Source organism: Mus musculus, chromosome 4 (assembly GCF_000001635.26).
Source record: "Mus musculus strain C57BL/6J chromosome 4, GRCm38.p6 C57BL/6J".
In the NCBI taxonomy this organism is placed as follows: Eukaryota; Metazoa; Chordata; class Mammalia; order Rodentia; family Muridae; genus Mus; species Mus musculus.
This window is the reverse complement of record NC_000070.6, coordinates 62,408,746-62,427,439: the sequence shown is the minus strand read 5'-3', so window position 1 is coordinate 62,427,439 and position 18,694 is coordinate 62,408,746. Positions and strand designations below refer to the sequence as shown.

At 44.6% G+C, this 18,694-nt stretch overlaps 1 protein-coding gene across 4 annotated transcripts; it reads right to left on the bottom strand.

The window, feature by feature from the left end:
• Window positions 1–449: 449 nt before the first annotated feature.
• On the bottom strand, window positions 450–18,678 carry Prpf4 (pre-mRNA processing factor 4). 4 transcript variants are annotated; one of them, NM_027297.3, is made up of 14 exons: window positions 18,539–18,657; window positions 17,688–17,865; window positions 15,558–15,744; window positions 12,810–12,897; window positions 12,186–12,265; window positions 11,945–12,038; window positions 11,382–11,476; window positions 10,730–10,788; window positions 9,471–9,594; window positions 8,075–8,164; window positions 5,140–5,262; window positions 4,918–5,025; window positions 4,719–4,837; window positions 450–4,222 (listed from the first exon to the last, which is right to left on the bottom strand). In NM_027297.3, the coding sequence occupies exons 1-14, from the start codon at window positions 18,563–18,565 to the stop codon at window positions 4,029–4,031; spliced, it is 1,566 nt and encodes a 521-aa protein (NP_081573.1). In that variant the 5' UTR covers window positions 18,566–18,657; the 3' UTR covers window positions 450–4,028. The 4 variants fall into 4 exon arrangements, 3 of the variants coding, with proteins under 3 accessions (NP_081573.1, XP_030109630.1, XP_006538312.1); XR_390341.2 differs by having other exon boundaries at window positions 2,709–4,222; window positions 5,189–5,262; window positions 18,539–18,678; XM_030253770.1 differs by having other exon boundaries at window positions 2,709–4,222; window positions 10,730–10,827; window positions 18,539–18,649.
• Between the last annotated feature and the right edge of the window lie 16 nt (window positions 18,679–18,694).

The window sequence follows — 18,694 nt, the reverse complement described above, 5'->3', positions numbered from 1 at the left end:
TCAGGGGAAGGGAGGGTGTACAGGGTGACATCTTCAGATGGAGTGAAGAGATGAATGTAAAGGTGAAGGAAGCCAGGGTGACTGGGAAGAACTTGGGGTTGAGGTAACCGTCTCTATTCCTCCCGGGCAGTGCGTGCAGGACAGATGGAGCCTTGTTCCATAGTTCTGCCCTTATAAGCTAAGGCAGACTACCTGGGCAGAGGTGATTCAGCTGCCTTCTCAGGCTTGAGCAGTGTGGAGTGCAGGAAGTGACCTTGGGTTTCTCTTCATAGGACAGAACCTAAAATTAAGCCCAGCTAGCAGCTGCTTGACACTCTGCCACATAAATGTTGCCTCTTTGGTTCCGACATGTCCTGGCTTCCAACTTTGAAGCCATCTCAAAGTGTCTAAAACACAATTAGAAAAAGAGGTTTTTTTTTTTTTAAATTTATAGACTAAGCTGTCAGAGATCAGAACTTGAGTCAGTTTTATTTGCTCTAAAGAATATTTCCACAGAAGTATTATTTATTTATAACTTCCTTAGAGGCACAAAGGAGTAAGATATTATAAAATATATAAATTATATTTTGATTTAGTAAAACCAGACAGTTTTAAGCTCCGATGTGGAGATTTCTCCACTAGAAAACTGTAAAGGTACCCACATTTCCTCCTGAGACTATCACCTGTCTCCATTGACCTCATCAGGTAATTGCACTGATAGTGAACCTCACATTTCCTATCAACTTCACTTCTCTACACATTTTTGCTTACCTTTGTAGCAAGCACGTCTGGCAACATCTCTCTATATTCTATGAACTAAGAGGGACAGGGGCAGAGAAGAAATGGAAAAAGTCCAAGAAGGAATTTCTCCTCCTCCAGAGACCCTGGCCCAAGGAAGCAGATGCTGGAGCCGAGGCTCAGCCTAGGGTTAACCTTGGAGTCCCTTTCCTTCAGAATACAACTTACATTCTCAGGATGCCGGGGAGTACCAAAAACTAGTAGTTTGTTATACTGAACAGATTTTCTTTTCTTCTTCCTTCCTTTTTTTTTTTTTGAGACAGAGGGTTAGGATCTTAGCTCTTACTTAGCATTTGTTAGTTCTAACCTTGGGGCAGTGTTAGTCACCACAATACCTGTTAGAGACAGCTGGAGGGGAGGTTGATTGGGGCTCAAGGTTTCAGAGGGTACAGAGCACAGGGAGGAGCCTGTAGCAGATGCTCACCACACCAGAGCATACCAGGAAGCAGAGGGCAGCTGGAGATAGAAGCTGGGCTAAAAACTTCCGACAACCCTGTGTTGGTGACTTATTTGTACCAGCCAGGTCCTATGTCCTGAGGGTTTAATGGCACAACAGTGCCGGGATATTTCAGAATCAAATCCTAGCAAGCAGTCTCACCCACTTACATTGGCAGCACTTCCACTGGGTGTGCTTAGATTAGGGACGGAGGCCTGCAGCGGTGCCTAAGAAGTATCACCTATCCTAAGATTCAACTCTGCTAAGCTCCAAATCAAGACACAGGAGTGGGAAAAGTCCACTGTTCATAAAGTCAGTGATTTGTCCATGGCATCCACAGGCAGAGAGGTAAAAAGGCTGACCAGTCAGCAATCAGGCCACATGCCCGGTCCTGGTCTTGCCAATGGCCAACGTTCTCCATAAAGCACTGTGCAATCATTTCATACTGGTTCACATAGTTCCACTGCTTACAGCTGGGTAATTCAGCAGTTATTCAAGTCCACCCAGCAACCTTAAAAGAATGAATTCTCTTAATGTGCCTGATGCACCACTGAGGTAGGGTTAAATGACAGTGGTTCTGCCATTCAGAATCCACTATTTTCTTACAGTGGTTGAAGAAATGGATTACTTCCCCAGACACTTGCTCGGCCTAAGGCTTACATGGAACATTTCCAACTCGAATGCTCTCTTGGATCAACCGAAAATTAAGTTCCTAGTAAGGTTCAGACCAGAGAACTCAAATGTGCCAGATCCCGAATGCAGGGCTCTATGCCAGTCTCATCATTTTACAAACACTGTAAGATGTCAAGAAAATGGTAATTTCATAGAACAGGTTAAGGGTGGTTAAGTGCCAAGTGAAGGGAAGGCCTGAATGGCGTAACAGCCACATATACGGAATATACTTGGTTATGACTGGAATCACATGTTTAGCTGGGTGTGGTGAGCATACTTTTAACTTAGAAGGCAGAGGCAAGCGGATCTCTGAGTTTGAGGCCAGCCTGGTCTACAGTGAGTTCTAGGACAGCCTGGGCTTCACAGAGAAACCAGCCCCTCCCCAAATGTTTTGTTATATACCATATATTCATGATCTACAGAAGAGCAGGGCAGAACAGGAAGCCGATGGTGTGTAAACTTCCAATTCTGGAGAGGGAATTTCACACTATACACAACCTTCTCTGAAATTACTGCTCTGTGCGGATTTACCGTGCAGTTCTGGAGTGCAGCAAGGTGAAGCCAATCACTGACTGATGAGGAAGAACTATGGAACCCAGACACACCTGAAAACCTGGTGTTCTCCTGGGCCAACAACTCTACGTAAAGAAGCTGTTAGTGTCTGGATGTGACTGATGGCTTACACCTACAACTTACAGGACTTGAGATGCAGAGGCAGGAGGATTTTGACTCTGAGGCCAATCTGAGCTACACAGTAAGACCCTTTGTCACAAAAACCTGCTACTTCCTCCCCCCTCAAAAAACACCACAATAAACATCTGAATAAAGTAACAGAAAGTGGAACAATTCAGGCCTAGAATTACATTAGATCTCAAAACTAAAGAAGGGGATCTCTTTGGACAAATGGTTAGGTTCACAAAATGCTGAAATAGAAAATAATCCTTTCAAAGAGTTTTTATAGTAAGATTTTACTCTCAGCAAGTGTGTGTGTGTGTGTATGTATGTATGTGTGTGTGTATTTATATATAAAAGTTTATGTTTGGTAACACCCAAACATAAATTAGGATTTTTTCCAGTTCCTTTGACATGAAGTGTTCTTTAATACATAAGGTACACCCTTTAAATAACCAACAGGAAGGAGGCTGTACAACACAGACATCATGTTTGTTTTTAAAACCCCTTTGAATCTGGATACAATGGCCAGATTGTTTTGTCATGAAGGATATCAAACTTCAAAGCCAAAAGGAAGAGGCTCTAACTTGGCTCTAACAAGGCCAAGTGTGCAGTTCTGAGTCCCAGCTGCAGTGAACATCCTTCGTGAACACCACAGAAAGGGAAAATCTTTTTTACTGTGGAGCTATCACACAGCTGCAGTCTATGGCTCTGGTTTCATTCTCGGCGTCAGGAAAGGAGCTCGCCACAAATGGTGGTGACATGTCCTCATAACTGGGGAGATTTCAAATACAGTCCAGCTATCTTTTTTTTCTTTTTTCCTCGAGACAGGGTAGAGAAAAGGCTGTCCTTGAACTTGCTCTGTAGACCAGGCTGGCCTCAAACTCAAGAGATCTGCCCGCCTCTGCCTCCCAAGCTGGGATTAAAGGCATGCGCCACCACTGCCTAGCCAGTCCAGCTATCTTGCTTGCTGAATCACCCGTAGTCCCAAGCACATACCATGTTATAGAGAGCCAAGTTCAAGCACTAAAAATACAACTGCCAGGCACAGCAGCACATTTCCATAATGCCATCACTCGAAGGGCAGGACAGGAGGATTACTTACAATGTAAGGCTTCCGGGACAGTCAGGGATATACTTACAGATTCTGTCTCAAAATGCCAAATAAAAAAAACAAAAATGAAAGAACGGTCACAATCCTGAGTGTGAGGGAGGAGGCAGGGCACTGAAAAGTGTTGAGTCTATACAACATCTACAGTTTTTGGCAGAACCTGAGATGAGAATTTTGTTCTAACCACGAAGGGCTTGCTACCACCTAAAGACAGGCTTCCTCAAGAGTGGGCTGATGTGAAAATCCAATCCAACACATGGTATTTGGCAGGAAACATGATAGAACACAATACAATTCTTTTCCTTTGAGGAAATGGCTCCGTCGTGAGAACACAAGTTCTGAGTCCTTCCGTGGTCTGGCCTACTCTGCCATCCAGAGCTTGAAGGTTCTGTCATAGGAGCACGTGGCTATGAGCTGCCCATCAGAAGAAATGTCCAGGCCCATCACTTTGCCCTCATGACCAGCCAGGGTCTTCAGTGGGGACCAGCCTGGGTGGGTCCAGATCTTGGCTGTATTGTCATAGGCACCTGTGAGCAAGAAGTCCCCATGGATAGCTGCAGAAGACATAAAGCAAACATGAAGAACTCAAGTATTCAGAAAGAGCTTAAGAAAAAGAAAAAAGACAAAGACCCGACAAAACACATTATTTTGAAAGAAAGGTTATTTCTGATTTCAGATAAACTGAACTCATTCATTCTGCATTCCTAGGGGCCTCCAAGATAAGAGACGGTCATGAGCAGACTGAGGATAACCATGTAACAGATGAAGGCTGTGTGGCTGCCTTTTCCCAGGTGGATGGTCTGTTCAGTAACAGCAAGCATCTAGTTAGTGCCTGACATTCATGGAGGACAAAATGAAATGAAGCCTTCGCAGAACTCTTTGCTTCAAGAAGGCATGCTTTGCCATAGCGCTGTCTATAGGTATGGCAGAGGGAAGGAAGCTGAAATTTGCTTAACAAGGTTCCATGTCTAAGTTAGTCTAATGGCCAGGATGTATTCCATGAAGCAAAGGGTGTCTGGTGTTAAGGCTGAGAACAAGAGAAAAGCTTACGCTCAAATTTGACACCGGTCACTAAGTTCTGATGGGCGGGGATGGTGTAGACACAGCGTCGCTGCCGAAGGTCCCACACTTTGCAGGTGTTGTCACCACTGCCAGTGGCAATGTGGTAGCTGAGGATCAGACGTATCATAGTTAGGAACAGAGATTATTGTCTGGCCAGGACCCTTCCCATCCACTTAGTTTGCTTTACCCATTGGGGCTGAAATTTATCCCATAGATTTCCTTCAGGTGGCCTTCCAGGAACATAATGCAGCGTCCTGTGCGTAGGTCCCAAACCCGGCCAAATGCATCCAGTCCCCTGAGGAGATAACATCTGTATGAATACACGGAATCCAGTCTGACGAGGAAGTGGGGTTGCCTAAGAGGTGAGACCACTAAGCTGCCTGGTCTTGCTTTGTGGAGAAAGTCTTACCCAGTGCCAGCCAAAGAGCCATCTTGATGGAAGGCAATGTCATACACACCCATGCTGTGGCCTTCCTGGTGCAGGATCTCCTCTTGAGCCTCTAAATCCCATAAGCGCCATGAACGGTCATAACTTAAAAATAAATAAGAATAAATTTGCCAACTTACCAATAATTACACCAACGATCAACCAGCAGACGGAAGTGTCTACTATGACAAGGTACTATAAACAATCATAGTTCAGCTCAGGCTCCCGAAACTCTTCATTCAACCATACTAACAAGAAATGCCAGGCTGCGGAGATGGCTGAGCAGTGACCGCTCTTCCAGAAGTCCTGAGCACGATTCCCAGCAACCACCACACTGTGGCTCAAACCATCTATAATGAATCTGGTGCCCTCTTCTGGTGTGCAGCATATATGCACGTAGAACACTGTATACTAAAAAAAAAAAATAAATTCCCCCCCCCCCCCTCGAGACAGGGTTTCTCTATGTATCCCTTGCTATCCTAGAACTCACTCTGTAGACAAGGCTGGCCTCGAACTCAGAAACCCGCCTGTCTCTGCCTCCCAAGTGCTGGGATTAAAGGCGTGCACCACCACTACCTGGCTTAAATAAACAAATCTTAAAAAAACAAAAACAAAAACCCAAAAACCAAAAAACAAAGGTAAGAAAGAAAGAACGAACAAATGAATGAAAGGCCTTTCTGACATGAACAATGAACAATGCTTCACCACCAAGACTTTGTTTTAGGCGACAGCTGGGAGACCATGAACATTCTGTACTTTAGTGGCTGTTTTTTAAAAAAAGAATTCTGGGGGGTAGGGGTTGGGGCTCAATAGTAGGGAGGCCTTGCCTGGTGTGTGTAGGGCCCTGGGTTCAGCCCAGCAAAGATGGCACTGTCTTTCCCCCTTCATTCTGCCGCTGCACGCCTTGCCCTATCAGGCATTTGCATATTTACTGGAGTCTCAATTGAAATTAGGGCGTTAAAGAAAAATAAACACAGCAGATCTAGAAACAGACCCAAATGTGTACGATCAGAATGTTTTCATTAAAGGTGTTAAAGGAATTCTTAACAAAAATCTTAAATGAGGGTTGCAAACAGCTTTGGTGTTACAAATACAGAATAGATAAACTCAAGAAGGGCAAAGCAGCTAGAGACTGCACCAAAGACAAGCAAGATGTGTGAGTGTACGGGGAAACCACTCCAGTGCCACCACCATCAGGATAGGAACACCGACAGAAATATTACCACGTGCTTACAATGGGTAAAACAGAACGATCGGCAACAGCAAACACCAACACAGCTACGAACCAGAGTGGGCAGAGCTCAGATGTTTTTAAGACTCTATGCTGGGGAACAGGGTCTTACTCTGAAGCCCAGGCTGGCCTTAAACTTGAGATCTTTGTCTGAATGTTGGGACTGTGAGTGTGTAGCACTGAATCCAGCTTGCCCAAATACTTTCTTTACTTGTGGTTTTTTGAGACAGGGTTTCTCTGTATAACCCTGGCTGTCCTGGAACTCACTCTGTAGACCAGGCTGGCCTCAAACTCAGAAATCTGCCTGCCTCTGCCTCCCAAGTGCTGGGATTAAAGGTGTGGGCCACCACTGCCTGGCAGCCCAAATACTTTAAAAAGCTAATATACATCTACTCTATACACCGCCAGTCCATGAACTAGTAATTGTACTCCTAGGTAATTACCTAAGAGAAGGGAAAAGACAGCCAGCCATCTACAAAAAGCTTCAGTAAGAGTATTTATAGCTGGGGATGGAGAGATGGCACATGATGCTCTTCCACAGGACCCAAGTCCCAGCACCCACATAGCAGCTCACACCATGTGTACCTCTAATCTGATGTCCTTTTCTGGACTCTGTGGGCACTTACATGCGGTACACAGACATACTTGCAGGCAAAACACCCATGCACCTTAAAAGAACATTTACAGCAGCTTTATCCTGACTAGCTACAACCTAGAAACATGCCCATGTGCCCATCAACAGGAGGATGAAGAAACTGTGGCTCAGATACAACAGATTATAGCTCAACTCAATTCAACTCAACACCAGGAATGGTACAAACAGGCAGAATGCACAGAAATCACATCAGAGGTTGTTTGGAAGGGGAGATTAGGGATGGGAGAGAACTCTGTAGGGTGAGAGAAATGTTATCTATATTGATGAGGGTGTGGGTCAGAAGCAGAATGCATTTGTCAAGGTTGAATTGTATAATAAAACAATCACACTCTATTGTATGTCGCTTAAACATGAAAGAGTCTCACTAACCAACCTAACAGAATCAGAAAAAGAAGCCAACATGTCGGCAGGGAGAAATTTTACTTAAAAAATAAAAAAAATTTTTTTTCAAGAACTGTCCTGAACTTGCTCTATAGTCCAGGCCTGCCTCTGCCTCTCGAGTGCTGAGGTTAAAGGCATGGGCCACTACCACCTAGCTCTTATTTTATTTTATACTTTTTTGTTTTTTTTCAGACAGGGTTTCTCTGTGTAGCCCTGGCTGTCCTGGAACTCACTCTGTAGACCTGGCCTCGAACTCTGAAACCCGCCTGCCTTTGTCTCCCAAGTGCTGGGATCAAAGGCGTGGGCCACCACTGCCTGGCTCCTGTTGTATTTTTAATAGTTCATGTATCCCAGGCTGGCCCTGAACTTGTGATCCTATTCCTTCAGCCTGGTGAGTGCTAGGACTATAGATACGTGCCATCACACCCATCTGAGGGAGATTTCAGTATAAAGTGTAGCACACTCAGTGAGATATAAAAGTAAAAATACTCTGCCCAGACTATAGCATACTCTTTTATTCTGCTTCTATTACTGAAGTTTGAGAAAGTTCTAATTGAATATCCTTGCTCTAAAAATTTACCTGGCAGATAATGAAAAGCATTATCAAAGCCAACAGGCTTGTACAAACTGGACAGTAACAGATGGCTTACCAGGTTGTGCCCAGGAAACGCCCTGATGGATGCCACATTACCCGAGCTACACGCACTGTATGGCCTTCAATATCTGCCACTGGTTCATCGCTGAAAGGAAGCAAACATACAGGCATTAAAACATCTCGAGAGCCATGCAGCTGCACTGAGTTTATCTGCTGCTGTGCAGACCAACCCGCTCTAGTTTGTATACAGGCATTGCCATGTCCTTGCTACACCACCCAGCACAGGGGACTGAAGGCCCCTTGCACAAGGCTTTGTGCTAATTAGCAACCATCCTTGCAATGAGTTACAATCTTTGGGATAACAATAATTTAAGCTACTTGCTAAGGTTCTGTGACCACAGGGCACAGTGATCACTTTCTCAATTTGGTTAGTTCACCAGTTCTCCATCTAGGATAAGAGAAAAGTCCTTCAGGTTTCTGAGCAACAGACTGCCACTGCATCAAAGCAGTGCTTGGATTCAAAAGGAAAACAGACTTTGGTAGAGAAGTGGATACAGAAATCAGTTTTGGTTCAAGATAATCCTTCTTAACCCTTAGCCCGTTCAAAGATCTAAAGGGATCCTAGGCTAGAGCGACTCTGGCCAGCCATTAGTTTCTGCTTCTTAGCAACGACAGAAAGAAAGACTCAAACAGCAGAGAGAGGAAGTAAACATGAGCCTAAAGAGAGCAATTAGAAGGGAACACTCGCTGTCAGAGCACATGCAGACCCAACCAGTGCCCACGGGAGAAGCACCGCCAAGTACTACGGAAGCCAATTAAAACTTGCCCAGTAGGAGTGGAGACCCTATCTGGCAAAGACTGTAGATGCTAATTAGTGCTCTTAGAAAATTCTGCAATAAAAACCCTTCCTATGCTTTCTCCAGGAAAGGAAAGTGAGCATCCAAATGTCTTTTAGATCACAGTATGCGTTCACATCGAGTGGACTAGTAAAAGCACCCACATGAAGAATAAAATGTGCTGTGGTTGGAAAACACATCCTAGGTAGAGGATGACACCAGTGGCAGACAGACAGACAGACCCTCCCTTCCCTCTCTGTGGCTGTGTGTTAAGACCTGAGGCCACCAAGACGATCATCGTTAGCCTATCTACAAAACAGTGCATCTCTCCAATGCTAACCAACCATGTGGGTCAGACTGAATTGTTTTAGAATGATGGGAGCCAGCAATCAGCAACTACTATGCTAAAAGCAAAAATTAAGCCAAAGCCATCAAGGAAAACAAACATCTCAGCACACCTTCTCTGGAGAAGAAAGGTCCAGTTATCTCTATTTTCTGTGAGTACCCTGGACTCTTAGAGCATGTCTGGGACTACATGTCACATGTTTAGGCCTGAAGGCCCAGCCACCCTATCTGCTTTATGGATGGCAGTGTGGACTGGAGAACAGCAATCACCTGTCAAGGCTCCAAAGCTTCACAGAACCATCAGCAGCACAAGAGGCCAGGTTGACATCCTTCTGGTCCAACGAGACAGTGGATTTGGGATGGAATACAATTGCTCCTACATTTGTGTTATGGCCTAAAGGAATACAGGAGATAGATCAAATTAAAAGGCTCTCACCTCTTTGTAAGCTGTAAGCAAAGAAAGGCTACTATGAACAGCATGGAAAAGTACCTATCAGGGAATGTGAACACAGTATTGAAGTGACTATTCAACTACTACAAAGGAACATGTATTTTTGAGACGGTGTTTCTTTGTAGTCCTGGCGAGTCTGGAACTTGCTATGAAGACCTGGCTGGTCCCAAACCTAAAAAGATCTACCTACCACTGCCTCCTGAGTGCTGGGGTTAAAGTATGTGCCACCATGCCCAGAAACTTATTTTTAAATTACGTGTATGTACATAGGAGCGCAGGTGCCTATGGAGGTCACTGGATCCCCTAGAGCCAGAGCTACAGAGAGCTGTGAGCTACCTGTTATGGGTGCTGGGAACTCAGACCAGGGTCTTTCTAAGAGCAGAACACATTTTTTGTCACTGAACAAATCTCTCTAGCCCTTCTCCCCAAACTGTTTGAAACAAACCACTTTCTTTTTTTAAAATTTAAGACAAAACAAAAAACACAAAACACAAAAACCCTGGCACAGTGGACTGTATATGTTAACTCCAGCACTTGGGAAGCTGAGGCAGGAGGATACTGAATTGAAAGCCATACTGGGAAACAGAGTAAGAGTCCATTCGCAAAAACTAAACCAAATCAAAATAAATAAAACATAAAATCTTGGTGTCTTTTATTTTAGATGCTATCAAAGCCAGAGTATGGTAGACAGGAAGACAGGCTGCATGAATGTGAAGTCATGATACTCTGGTGTTGGAGAGAGAGAGAACCACACACATCCATTCAAATATAAATGTAATGCACAGGCTGGAAGGATGGCTCGTCAGGTAAAAGATCTACTGCTTACTCTTGCAGAGGACCTGAGTTGGTTCCTAGCATCCACATCAGGTGGATAACAAATGCCTTTAACTCCAGCTTCAGGGGATCAGACACCATCATGTGGTCTGCTGGCATTTATATATGTACACAGAGTGCACGAACATGTGCACACACACAGAAGCAATGTTGTGTGTTGTATCTGAGTGTCAACCCCAGGTTCATCGTTTAACAGAGTTTGTTGGGAAAAGAATGAGAGCTCCCACCCAAGATTGTAACTCACCTCGAAGAGTGTGAAGGAGGCTGCAGTCAGGGACAGACCAGAGCTTGCAAAGCCCACTCCTATCAAACACAAAGGAAAGCATCTCAGCCAGGGTTGGTCTGGGAAGGAAAAGGCACCTTCGTAACATCATTAAAGGACAATTTTGTCTTGACCCTATACACTTGACAGAGGTCTTCAGAAAACACAAAAGGCTTGTTGGAGAGCTACAGCAGCTCTCAGGCCTCTTTTAGACTATCATGGAATGCAAGCTGCTATTTTTAATGTCCAGGTCAACTTGCAAAACAAAGGTGAGACTAGTAATTAACATTTACTAATGGTAGGTAAGGGCACCAAGACTTCCTTGGATCGCCTATATCCAGACTACAGAGCTAGAAAGAAAAGCTGGACTAAACTCAAAACTACTTGGTCTATAAAGTTCCCATATGAGTTACTCCAGAGCACCCGAAGAACACAGTAGACATTACACGTCATGGCTCTGTGACTAGTAAGAACTGCCCAACAGAAGCCGCTGAAGCAAATAAGCGGGCAGAGCTGTGGCCGCTGAGCAGAAGCAGAGGAAGAGGACAGAGGAAATGACAACGGAGACAAGGATACTTTTTCTTCCTGAACCAATGCCCAATTTAGGAAACTGTTACTGTAAAACAAAACTTACCAACAAGCTGTGGCTAGCATTTTAGAATTGGGGCTGAAGTGGCAGTAGGAGATCGGCCGGTCATCTCCAATCTGACTGCAGAAATTATTCAAAGACTAACAAGAAAACAAAAACAAGGTGATCATTAGAAAGCCAATCTGAGAGTTCTTTGACTTTTTCACTTTTGGGGAAAAAAGGGGAGTGGGGGAAGGTTGTGAACGAGGTGATGGTGGTAACGTTTCAGCTTAACCAATCCCAAGACTTTTTAAATGCTTGCTGCTGATAGAAGACACTCAAGTTTCTGAAAGAAAGGGACCAAGGCTTATCTGGAAAGCCACTTGTTGACCATAGTCTCACTAGCTTTTATGTCAGCTAAACACAGACAAAAGTCAAGCATAGCTTGAGCTGTTAGAAGGGCGCCTTTCCTCTGTGAGCCCAGAGTGCTCCTGTCACCACAGCTGATGGTGCCTGCCACAGCACAGATCCACCAGGGGACATGTGGTAGCTGCCTTTACCCTCCTGTGGGTGGGCCAAAATAGAAGCTAATAATTTAAGAGACTGGACAAGAGTGAAGAGCATCTTACCCGGAGAGACTTGTGCAGCTCCTGCATCTGGGAGGTTCTGGTTGTCTCAGGAATCTCCTTATGGAGACGGGCCTCCTCTAAGCGTTTCATTGCCCTGTGACCCATAAACATCATCACTAAAGGAGTATCAATAAGGGTCTGAACACTCTAATTCTCAATCCTATGTAATAAGCACCACCAGTATAATGCCTATTCTTAGTCCCTGAAATGACAGAATTCTTTCTTCTGGACCTCTGCTTACCTGGGGAGTGAATAATTAGCAATCCACAATCTGGCCACCTTCAGGCTATTTGGCCCTTCATGGTACCAGGTTTGCTGATACTGAGAAGGAAATAACAGAAGAAACGTTAGGTCTGGAAAATGCCTGCTCTCCCAACAGTTGTTCCCCTCTGTTCTCCTCACAAAGAAGGTGTCTGGTGCAGTAACAGAACAAAGCAGGCACTCGTCCTTCTGTTAGTTACTTTTTACTTAACTGTGTTGTGTGACTGTGGGGTACATGCATATGAATGAATGCCATGGAGGACAGCATTCGATTGCTCAGGATTGGGCATTCCTAGACTCAGGTGTTGGGACCCAAACTTGAGCCTTCCTGAAGAGCAGTGTGCATTCTTAAGGGTAGAGCAATCTCTCCAGACTCCTTGTCTTTTTTCTATGACTTCTTATAGTTTCTGGTTTCTTGCTGAGTCACACCAAGAGTGCATAGCTCCTTCCTGAATGGAGCACTTCCAGCACCATCCCCAATCCATGAAAATGATCAATTATTGCCATCAATCAGTCCCATATGGCAGAGAGAGCCTGTAGACACCTCTCTTCACTTTAGCAAAGAAAGCACTGGAAAGAATGCCCTTGAACTTTCCCAGTTTACCTCCTCCTTTGACTTCTTAGACTTTTCATCATCTTTTTTCGTCTTTTTTAAGGCATCAGTCCCGACCACTGAGAGAATATTTCTTAACCTGTAACAAAAAAGGTCAGAAATCAATATGGATGAGGTCCAGTAGGGCCCCATCACCACTTGTGGAAGAGATATGTCGAGATCCCTAAAAGCTTACAACCACAGGGAACAATGAACCTTAGCCACACTGTGTTTGTTTCCCTACTCATACATTCTCCCCCCCACGTGACAGGGTTTCTTTGTGTAGCCCTGGCTGCCCTGGAACTCACTCTGTAGACCAGGCTGGCCTCGAACTCAGAAATCCGCCTGCCTCTGCCTCCCAAGTGCTGGGATTAAAGGCGTGCACCACTACTGCCCGGCTCATACATTCTTATACTGTTTAACTCATAAATTAGCAAGGTAAAAGGTTAGTAACGAAAAACCAAAACAGATTTTTATAATTAGGTGAACGAGATCTGTTTTTCTTTCTTTCTATCTTATTCTAGTGCACACTAATAGGAAGGTAGCAAGGAAACAGCCGATGGAGGGACAGAGCTTGATGGTGTGTAAATGAACATTTATAAAGTGTTTACTTCTGGCATTTTCCCAGTCAGTAATTTTGGACCTCAGGTGACTATGGTGGGAGAAACAGGAAAGCCAAACATAGGAGAAACGCTGTGCACCTTTGCTCTTCGCCTCTCAGACTCCTCCGGTCTCCCTAAGACTCCAGTGGGCACGTCAAGCCTTTCCACAGTCTTTACCTGAAGCCTCCTTAATACCAGCCATCAGCAATTACTCTATTCCATTTAGAGTCAACTGCTGCCACGTATAGCTGGAACCCACTGAATGCCATGGTGCACAGGGCACCGATTCAAGGGCTAAGGATATTTAATGATTAAGAATAGTCCAAAGGAACTAGGCTTGATGACACACACTTTTAATCCCAGAACTTGGAGGCAGAGGCAGGTGGAGTTCTCTGAGTTCAAGACCAGCCTTGAGTACAAGTGAGTTCCAGGCCACTAAGGGCTGCACACTAAGACCCCATTTCAATAAAATAAGAATTACAAGTGAGGTGCGTTGGTAGGCTCCAGGCCAGCCAAGGCTATATTGAGAGACCCTGTCTCAAAAGAGCAACAACAGGGCTAGAGAGATGGCTCAGTGGGTAAGAGCACTGACGGCTCTTCCAAAGATCCTGAGTTCAAATCCCAGCGACCACATGGTGGCTCACAACCATCAGTAATAAGATCTGACACCCTCTTCTGGTGCATCTGAAGACAGCTACAGTGTACTTAGATATAATAATAAATAAATAAATCCTTTTTTTAAAAGAGCAACAACAAAATCAAACTAAAGGATAATTCTGATGACACTACAGAAAGCAGTACATTATACCAATACCAGAGAGCGGTGAACATAATGTGAAGGGAATATGGAAAAAGTACAGAGCCAAGGCTTGGGAGCAGGTGTGGGATAGATATCAGGGAAGGCTTTACAGATAGGGTGTTGTCAAACACTCATTCAGCCCAGAGTCAAAAACAGAAGTTGAGACAGAGGGTTAAAGAACTCTAAAGGCCTACAGTCAGGGACGCAGGGTGAGCTTAGGCCTGCAAGCGCTTCAGTAGAGTTGGAATATGGAACAAAGGGGAAGGGCTGGTGATGGCCAAAGCTGGGAAGTCAAGTGGGGCCTGGTCACCGGAGCCTTTACGCTACCCAAGGAAGGGTCTGCAATGAGAATGATAGGGCAGCAGGCAGAAGAGGAAGAACAGTATAGAAAACTCGCCTTTACTGTTAAAGCAATCAAGTCACAATGGTGGCCCCGAGCTAAGGTAGTGGCAGCTGGGATTCAAGGCATTCACCTATGGGACATAATAATAAAGCACAATGGACTTGGTAGGCAGAACACTGAGTCAGGCTGGCAGGGCGGCTGGGAGGCAAGGGGCCTGCTGACTTGAGATAGATCCCTGGGACACATGGTGAAAGAGAACCAACTCTCACAAGTTGTTCTATGACCCCCACATCCGTATGAAAGCACATATATGTCTACACACACACACACACACACATACAAATAAGAAACACTTAAAAAGGCACTGGCAGAAGTAATGGAGCAAGGCTTCTGTGAACAAGGGGCATTTATGCTCAAACAAAATCACATGACTCTAAAAGCTAAGAGAGAAACAAAAAATGAAATATTTGTGTACCAGGTTCAGAGGTTAAAGATTACTTTTTGCGCCAGGCGTGGTGGTGCACGCCTTTACTCGCTGCACTCGGGAGGCAGAGGCAGGCAGATTTCTGAGTTCGAGGCCAGCCTGGTCTACAAAGTGAGTTCCAGGACAGCCAGAGCTACACAGAGAAACCCTGTCTCGAAAAACCAAATCAAACCAAACCAAAAAAAGATTACTTTTTGCTCTTTCAGAGGACCCAAGTTCAGTTCCCAGCAACCATATCCGGTAGTTCAATATTGCCTGCAACTCCAGGTCCATAGGTAATACCCTCTTTTGGACTCCCAGGGTATCCTAACTCACCTGTACACGCTTCCACACAGACATATTATGGATTTATATAATGAAAACAAAACAATCACCTAGCATATCCAGCAAGCAACTTCCCAGCAGAGTAGGCAAGGGCCTGATGGGAGTCAGCACCAACTTCACAACCCTCAATAACCACAATAACCACAGTAACCACAGTAACCTTGTACCTCCAGCGACAAATAACAAATGTAACGTTTATAAAGGACACCTTTCTCTTCGTTCAGCAGGGCCCTCTCCAAAAAGCGTGATAGGCTCTCCCAAGGCTCGAAGGCAAGCCTTGACCTCTGAGTCATCTGTGGAAACATTGATCTGCCGGGCTCGCTTTCTTCTTTCAAACTCTGCCAAGACTTCTGCCTGCCGCTCACTGATGTGCTCCTCAATTTCAAACACTTCTCCTATGCAAAGAACAGGTAACACGGGGGAAAGAAACAGTTAGCCAGTCAAGAGTCTGTCCTGCGGTACAGTGTCTTAAACTGGATGGAGGTGCCATAGAGTGTTAAGTGTGGAGCTCACAGAGACTTCAGCAATATCGAAGGGTCCCTGCTGGGCTGCACCATGTATCTTTGCTGCAGCCTTGGTGCTGAGCATGTGCAATTCTGTAATGTACTTATTGTCTGCCATGCCATATGACACTAAGGAACACCACACGCAAAGTGGCTCAGAGGCCATTACATCTGATGAATTGCAATGTCTTCACTGTACAAAGTTATAAGGAAAACATTTAATTTCCTCAGCATCAAATATCAAATAGTTTTATCTTTGGACTATACCGTGTTAAAATATTTGTTTATTTAGAATTGCTGTTTGGACGATGGGGAGAAGCTCAGTGTATGCCTGTTAAGTTCAGCACAATATCTGAGTTGCTAACTAAAAAAAAAAAAAAGAAAGAAAGAAAGAATCAAAGTATTATGAAAAATATTCAAAATGCCCTGACTTACAATATTAAAATTTCAGTTAACATTTAATTCTCTATCAATAAACAAGTATGTCCATCTTATTAATACTGAAATTTGTTTTGGTCTTTAAGAGCTGAAAAGTTGTAAGCATATGCAAGAACTGTATCTAATCTATCTTACTTTTTATAGCTTACCATTTTCAATTCTCAGCTTATTAAATGATAGCAAACACATAAACCCAAGTGATGCTTTAAACTGAGGGCAGGAGGGCCAGGCCACCTCTTCCATTTATTTCACTATCTCTTTCTATAGCTTAGAACATTTCTTATTTGGAAAGCCCAACTCCTACCTGCTAAAACAGTACCCCCAGGAGAGCATTCACACACAGTGAGAGGAAATAATGACCAGGAAAAACAGGATTCCTCTGACAACAAGGTAAGTCTTTTTGGATACTATGGCGATTAGTTTTAAAACCCACAACCCCTCGCCCCTCCTAACCCCCAGTGAGACAGGCTTGAAGACATTTAAGAATAGTATATGTGTACAGGGAAAAAGTGTGCACATTTAAATACTTATAATAACTAAGTTAAACTAGGCAGGTAGTGGTTTTTATTCTTTTTTATGCTTTTATTCTCAGCACTCTGGAGACAGGGGCAGGAGAACCTCTGAGTTGGAGGCCAGCCAGCTTGGCCCATGGCTACACTGAGAAACCCTGTCTTGAAAAACAGAAACAAAAAGGAAAACACAAAGAAAAACCCTAGAAAAGTAAAGGAAAGAATTCTATAAACAGTTATAAACCAATGCCAGAACTAGGTTACATCTCCCAAAGACAAATCCACTCAAGAAGTCTACAGAGACCACGAGTCATTCCTGCAAGGAACTGTAGAGAATACAAGAAATCCACTCACTGGATGATGTCAAGCAGGTAAAGTCACAGGCTCAAAGGTGAAAACAGAAGGGTAAGGTTGCACGCGTTTGCAAGTATGTCTTCCCAACATTTCATTCTAAGTAGGTACCACCACATTGACTTTTTTTTTTTTTTTTTTTAGAAAAAGGAAAAACAAGCCAGTAAAAAAACATGGGTTCTGGGGCTCAGTCTCAGGTCCTAATGGTCACAGAGAAAAGCTTTTGGCACCTGAACTAGCTCCCCAGACCAATAGAAGGTTTTGGCCTATAAACCTAATACTATGTGGTTTGGGAAGGTGTTCATCAGAATATTGAATCATCAAAAGTACATGGTGGCGACCAGGAAGGAGGCAGGAGGAGTTTGAGGTCAAAGGTAAGAGACTGTGGGGGGTGGGGGGAGATGGAAATGTATGGCTCAGTGGCAGAACAGTTGCCTAGCATGCAAAAAAAAAAAAAAAAAAACCCGGGTTGGATTCCCAGCACTGTTTAAAAAAGGGTGTGTGTGTGGGGGTAATGACCTGCAATTTGCATCTTACCGGATGTTATATTAATATTTCCTGCTTCAATGCCGGCTTTGAGTCCTTCTTTTCCCAAAATCCCAGACTCTCCTTTGGCCAGGCGTTCCCGCTCTTTCTCTTCCAAGCTTCCATAGTAGATGTGTGGTTTCTTCACAACGGGAGCAACTAAATCGTCAGGCGCTTTGGTTTTGGTTGTCTGTTAAATCAAAGACCCGGACTAAGGTTTAGTTCCAGCAAACCATGCTTCCCAAAAGAATGAAGCTAACGCTGCACTTTCATCTTCTTTCCTCTCAAAACTAGAGGAGAAAGTCGAAACTGACTTTGTGCGAGTTAAGGCTCTTGTTAAGTTTGGCACACAAATACGACCAATCAATTTCTGCCTGAAGTGTCTTGGTTGTTTTGGGGCCCGTTACTTTAATCGACTGGAAAAGCAATCTCCGGTTTTACGAAAATAACTTCTCACTGCTGGGCAGACACTAAAAACAACCTAAACAATCAGGGTGGCTCTAGGTGCACCAAGTCACGATGTGACTGGAATACACATTTCAAATACTTTCAGAGCCGATTACAAGTTGGGAAGCCTCATCATAGTAAGTACGAGTCGGACAGCTTAAGTCAGGACACAACCCGATTCCAAAGCACCGTGTTTTGGAGCAGCCAGAAAGAGTGGTCTCTGCTCAGGACTTAAGTAAGAGCAGTGCAAAGAGAGCTGCAGCACACGAAGACATCAGGAAAAGGCTACTAAGGTCCACACTAGGGTCCCTCAGCTTTCCTCCTCCTCGGCCCAGACCCGTAAGGTAACGGCCCTTTCCCACGGGAACCCCCGGCCTCTCTAGGGCAGGCCTGAGCTTAGATCCAGAGCTCCGTACCGTGGAGGAGGCTCGTGAGGAGGCCATGCCGGGCGGCGGAGACGCGAGGCCCTAGCCAAATCCGCGTTCTACTTTTCAGACCGGGAACCGCGCGCCTAGCAAAGTGGAAGTGCGTCACTGGCCGGAAACGTATCAGAAACGTACTACGTGCGAAGT

What these genes read in the sequence shown, in the direction of transcription:
- Prpf4 (NM_027297.3), bottom strand. Translation starts at nt 18,565, where the DNA reads ATGGCCTCCTCACGAGCCTCCTCCACG. An exon ending in AAATATTAATATAACATCCG is followed by an intron (nt 15,745 to 17,687) that starts GTAAGATGCAAA and finishes TTCTTTGCATAG; the next exon opens with GAGAAGTGTTTGAAATTGAG. An exon ending in AGCTGCACAAGTCTCTCCGG is followed by an intron (nt 11,477 to 11,944) that starts GTAAGATGCTCT and finishes TTTTCTTGTTAG; the next exon opens with TCTTTGAATAATTTCTGCAG.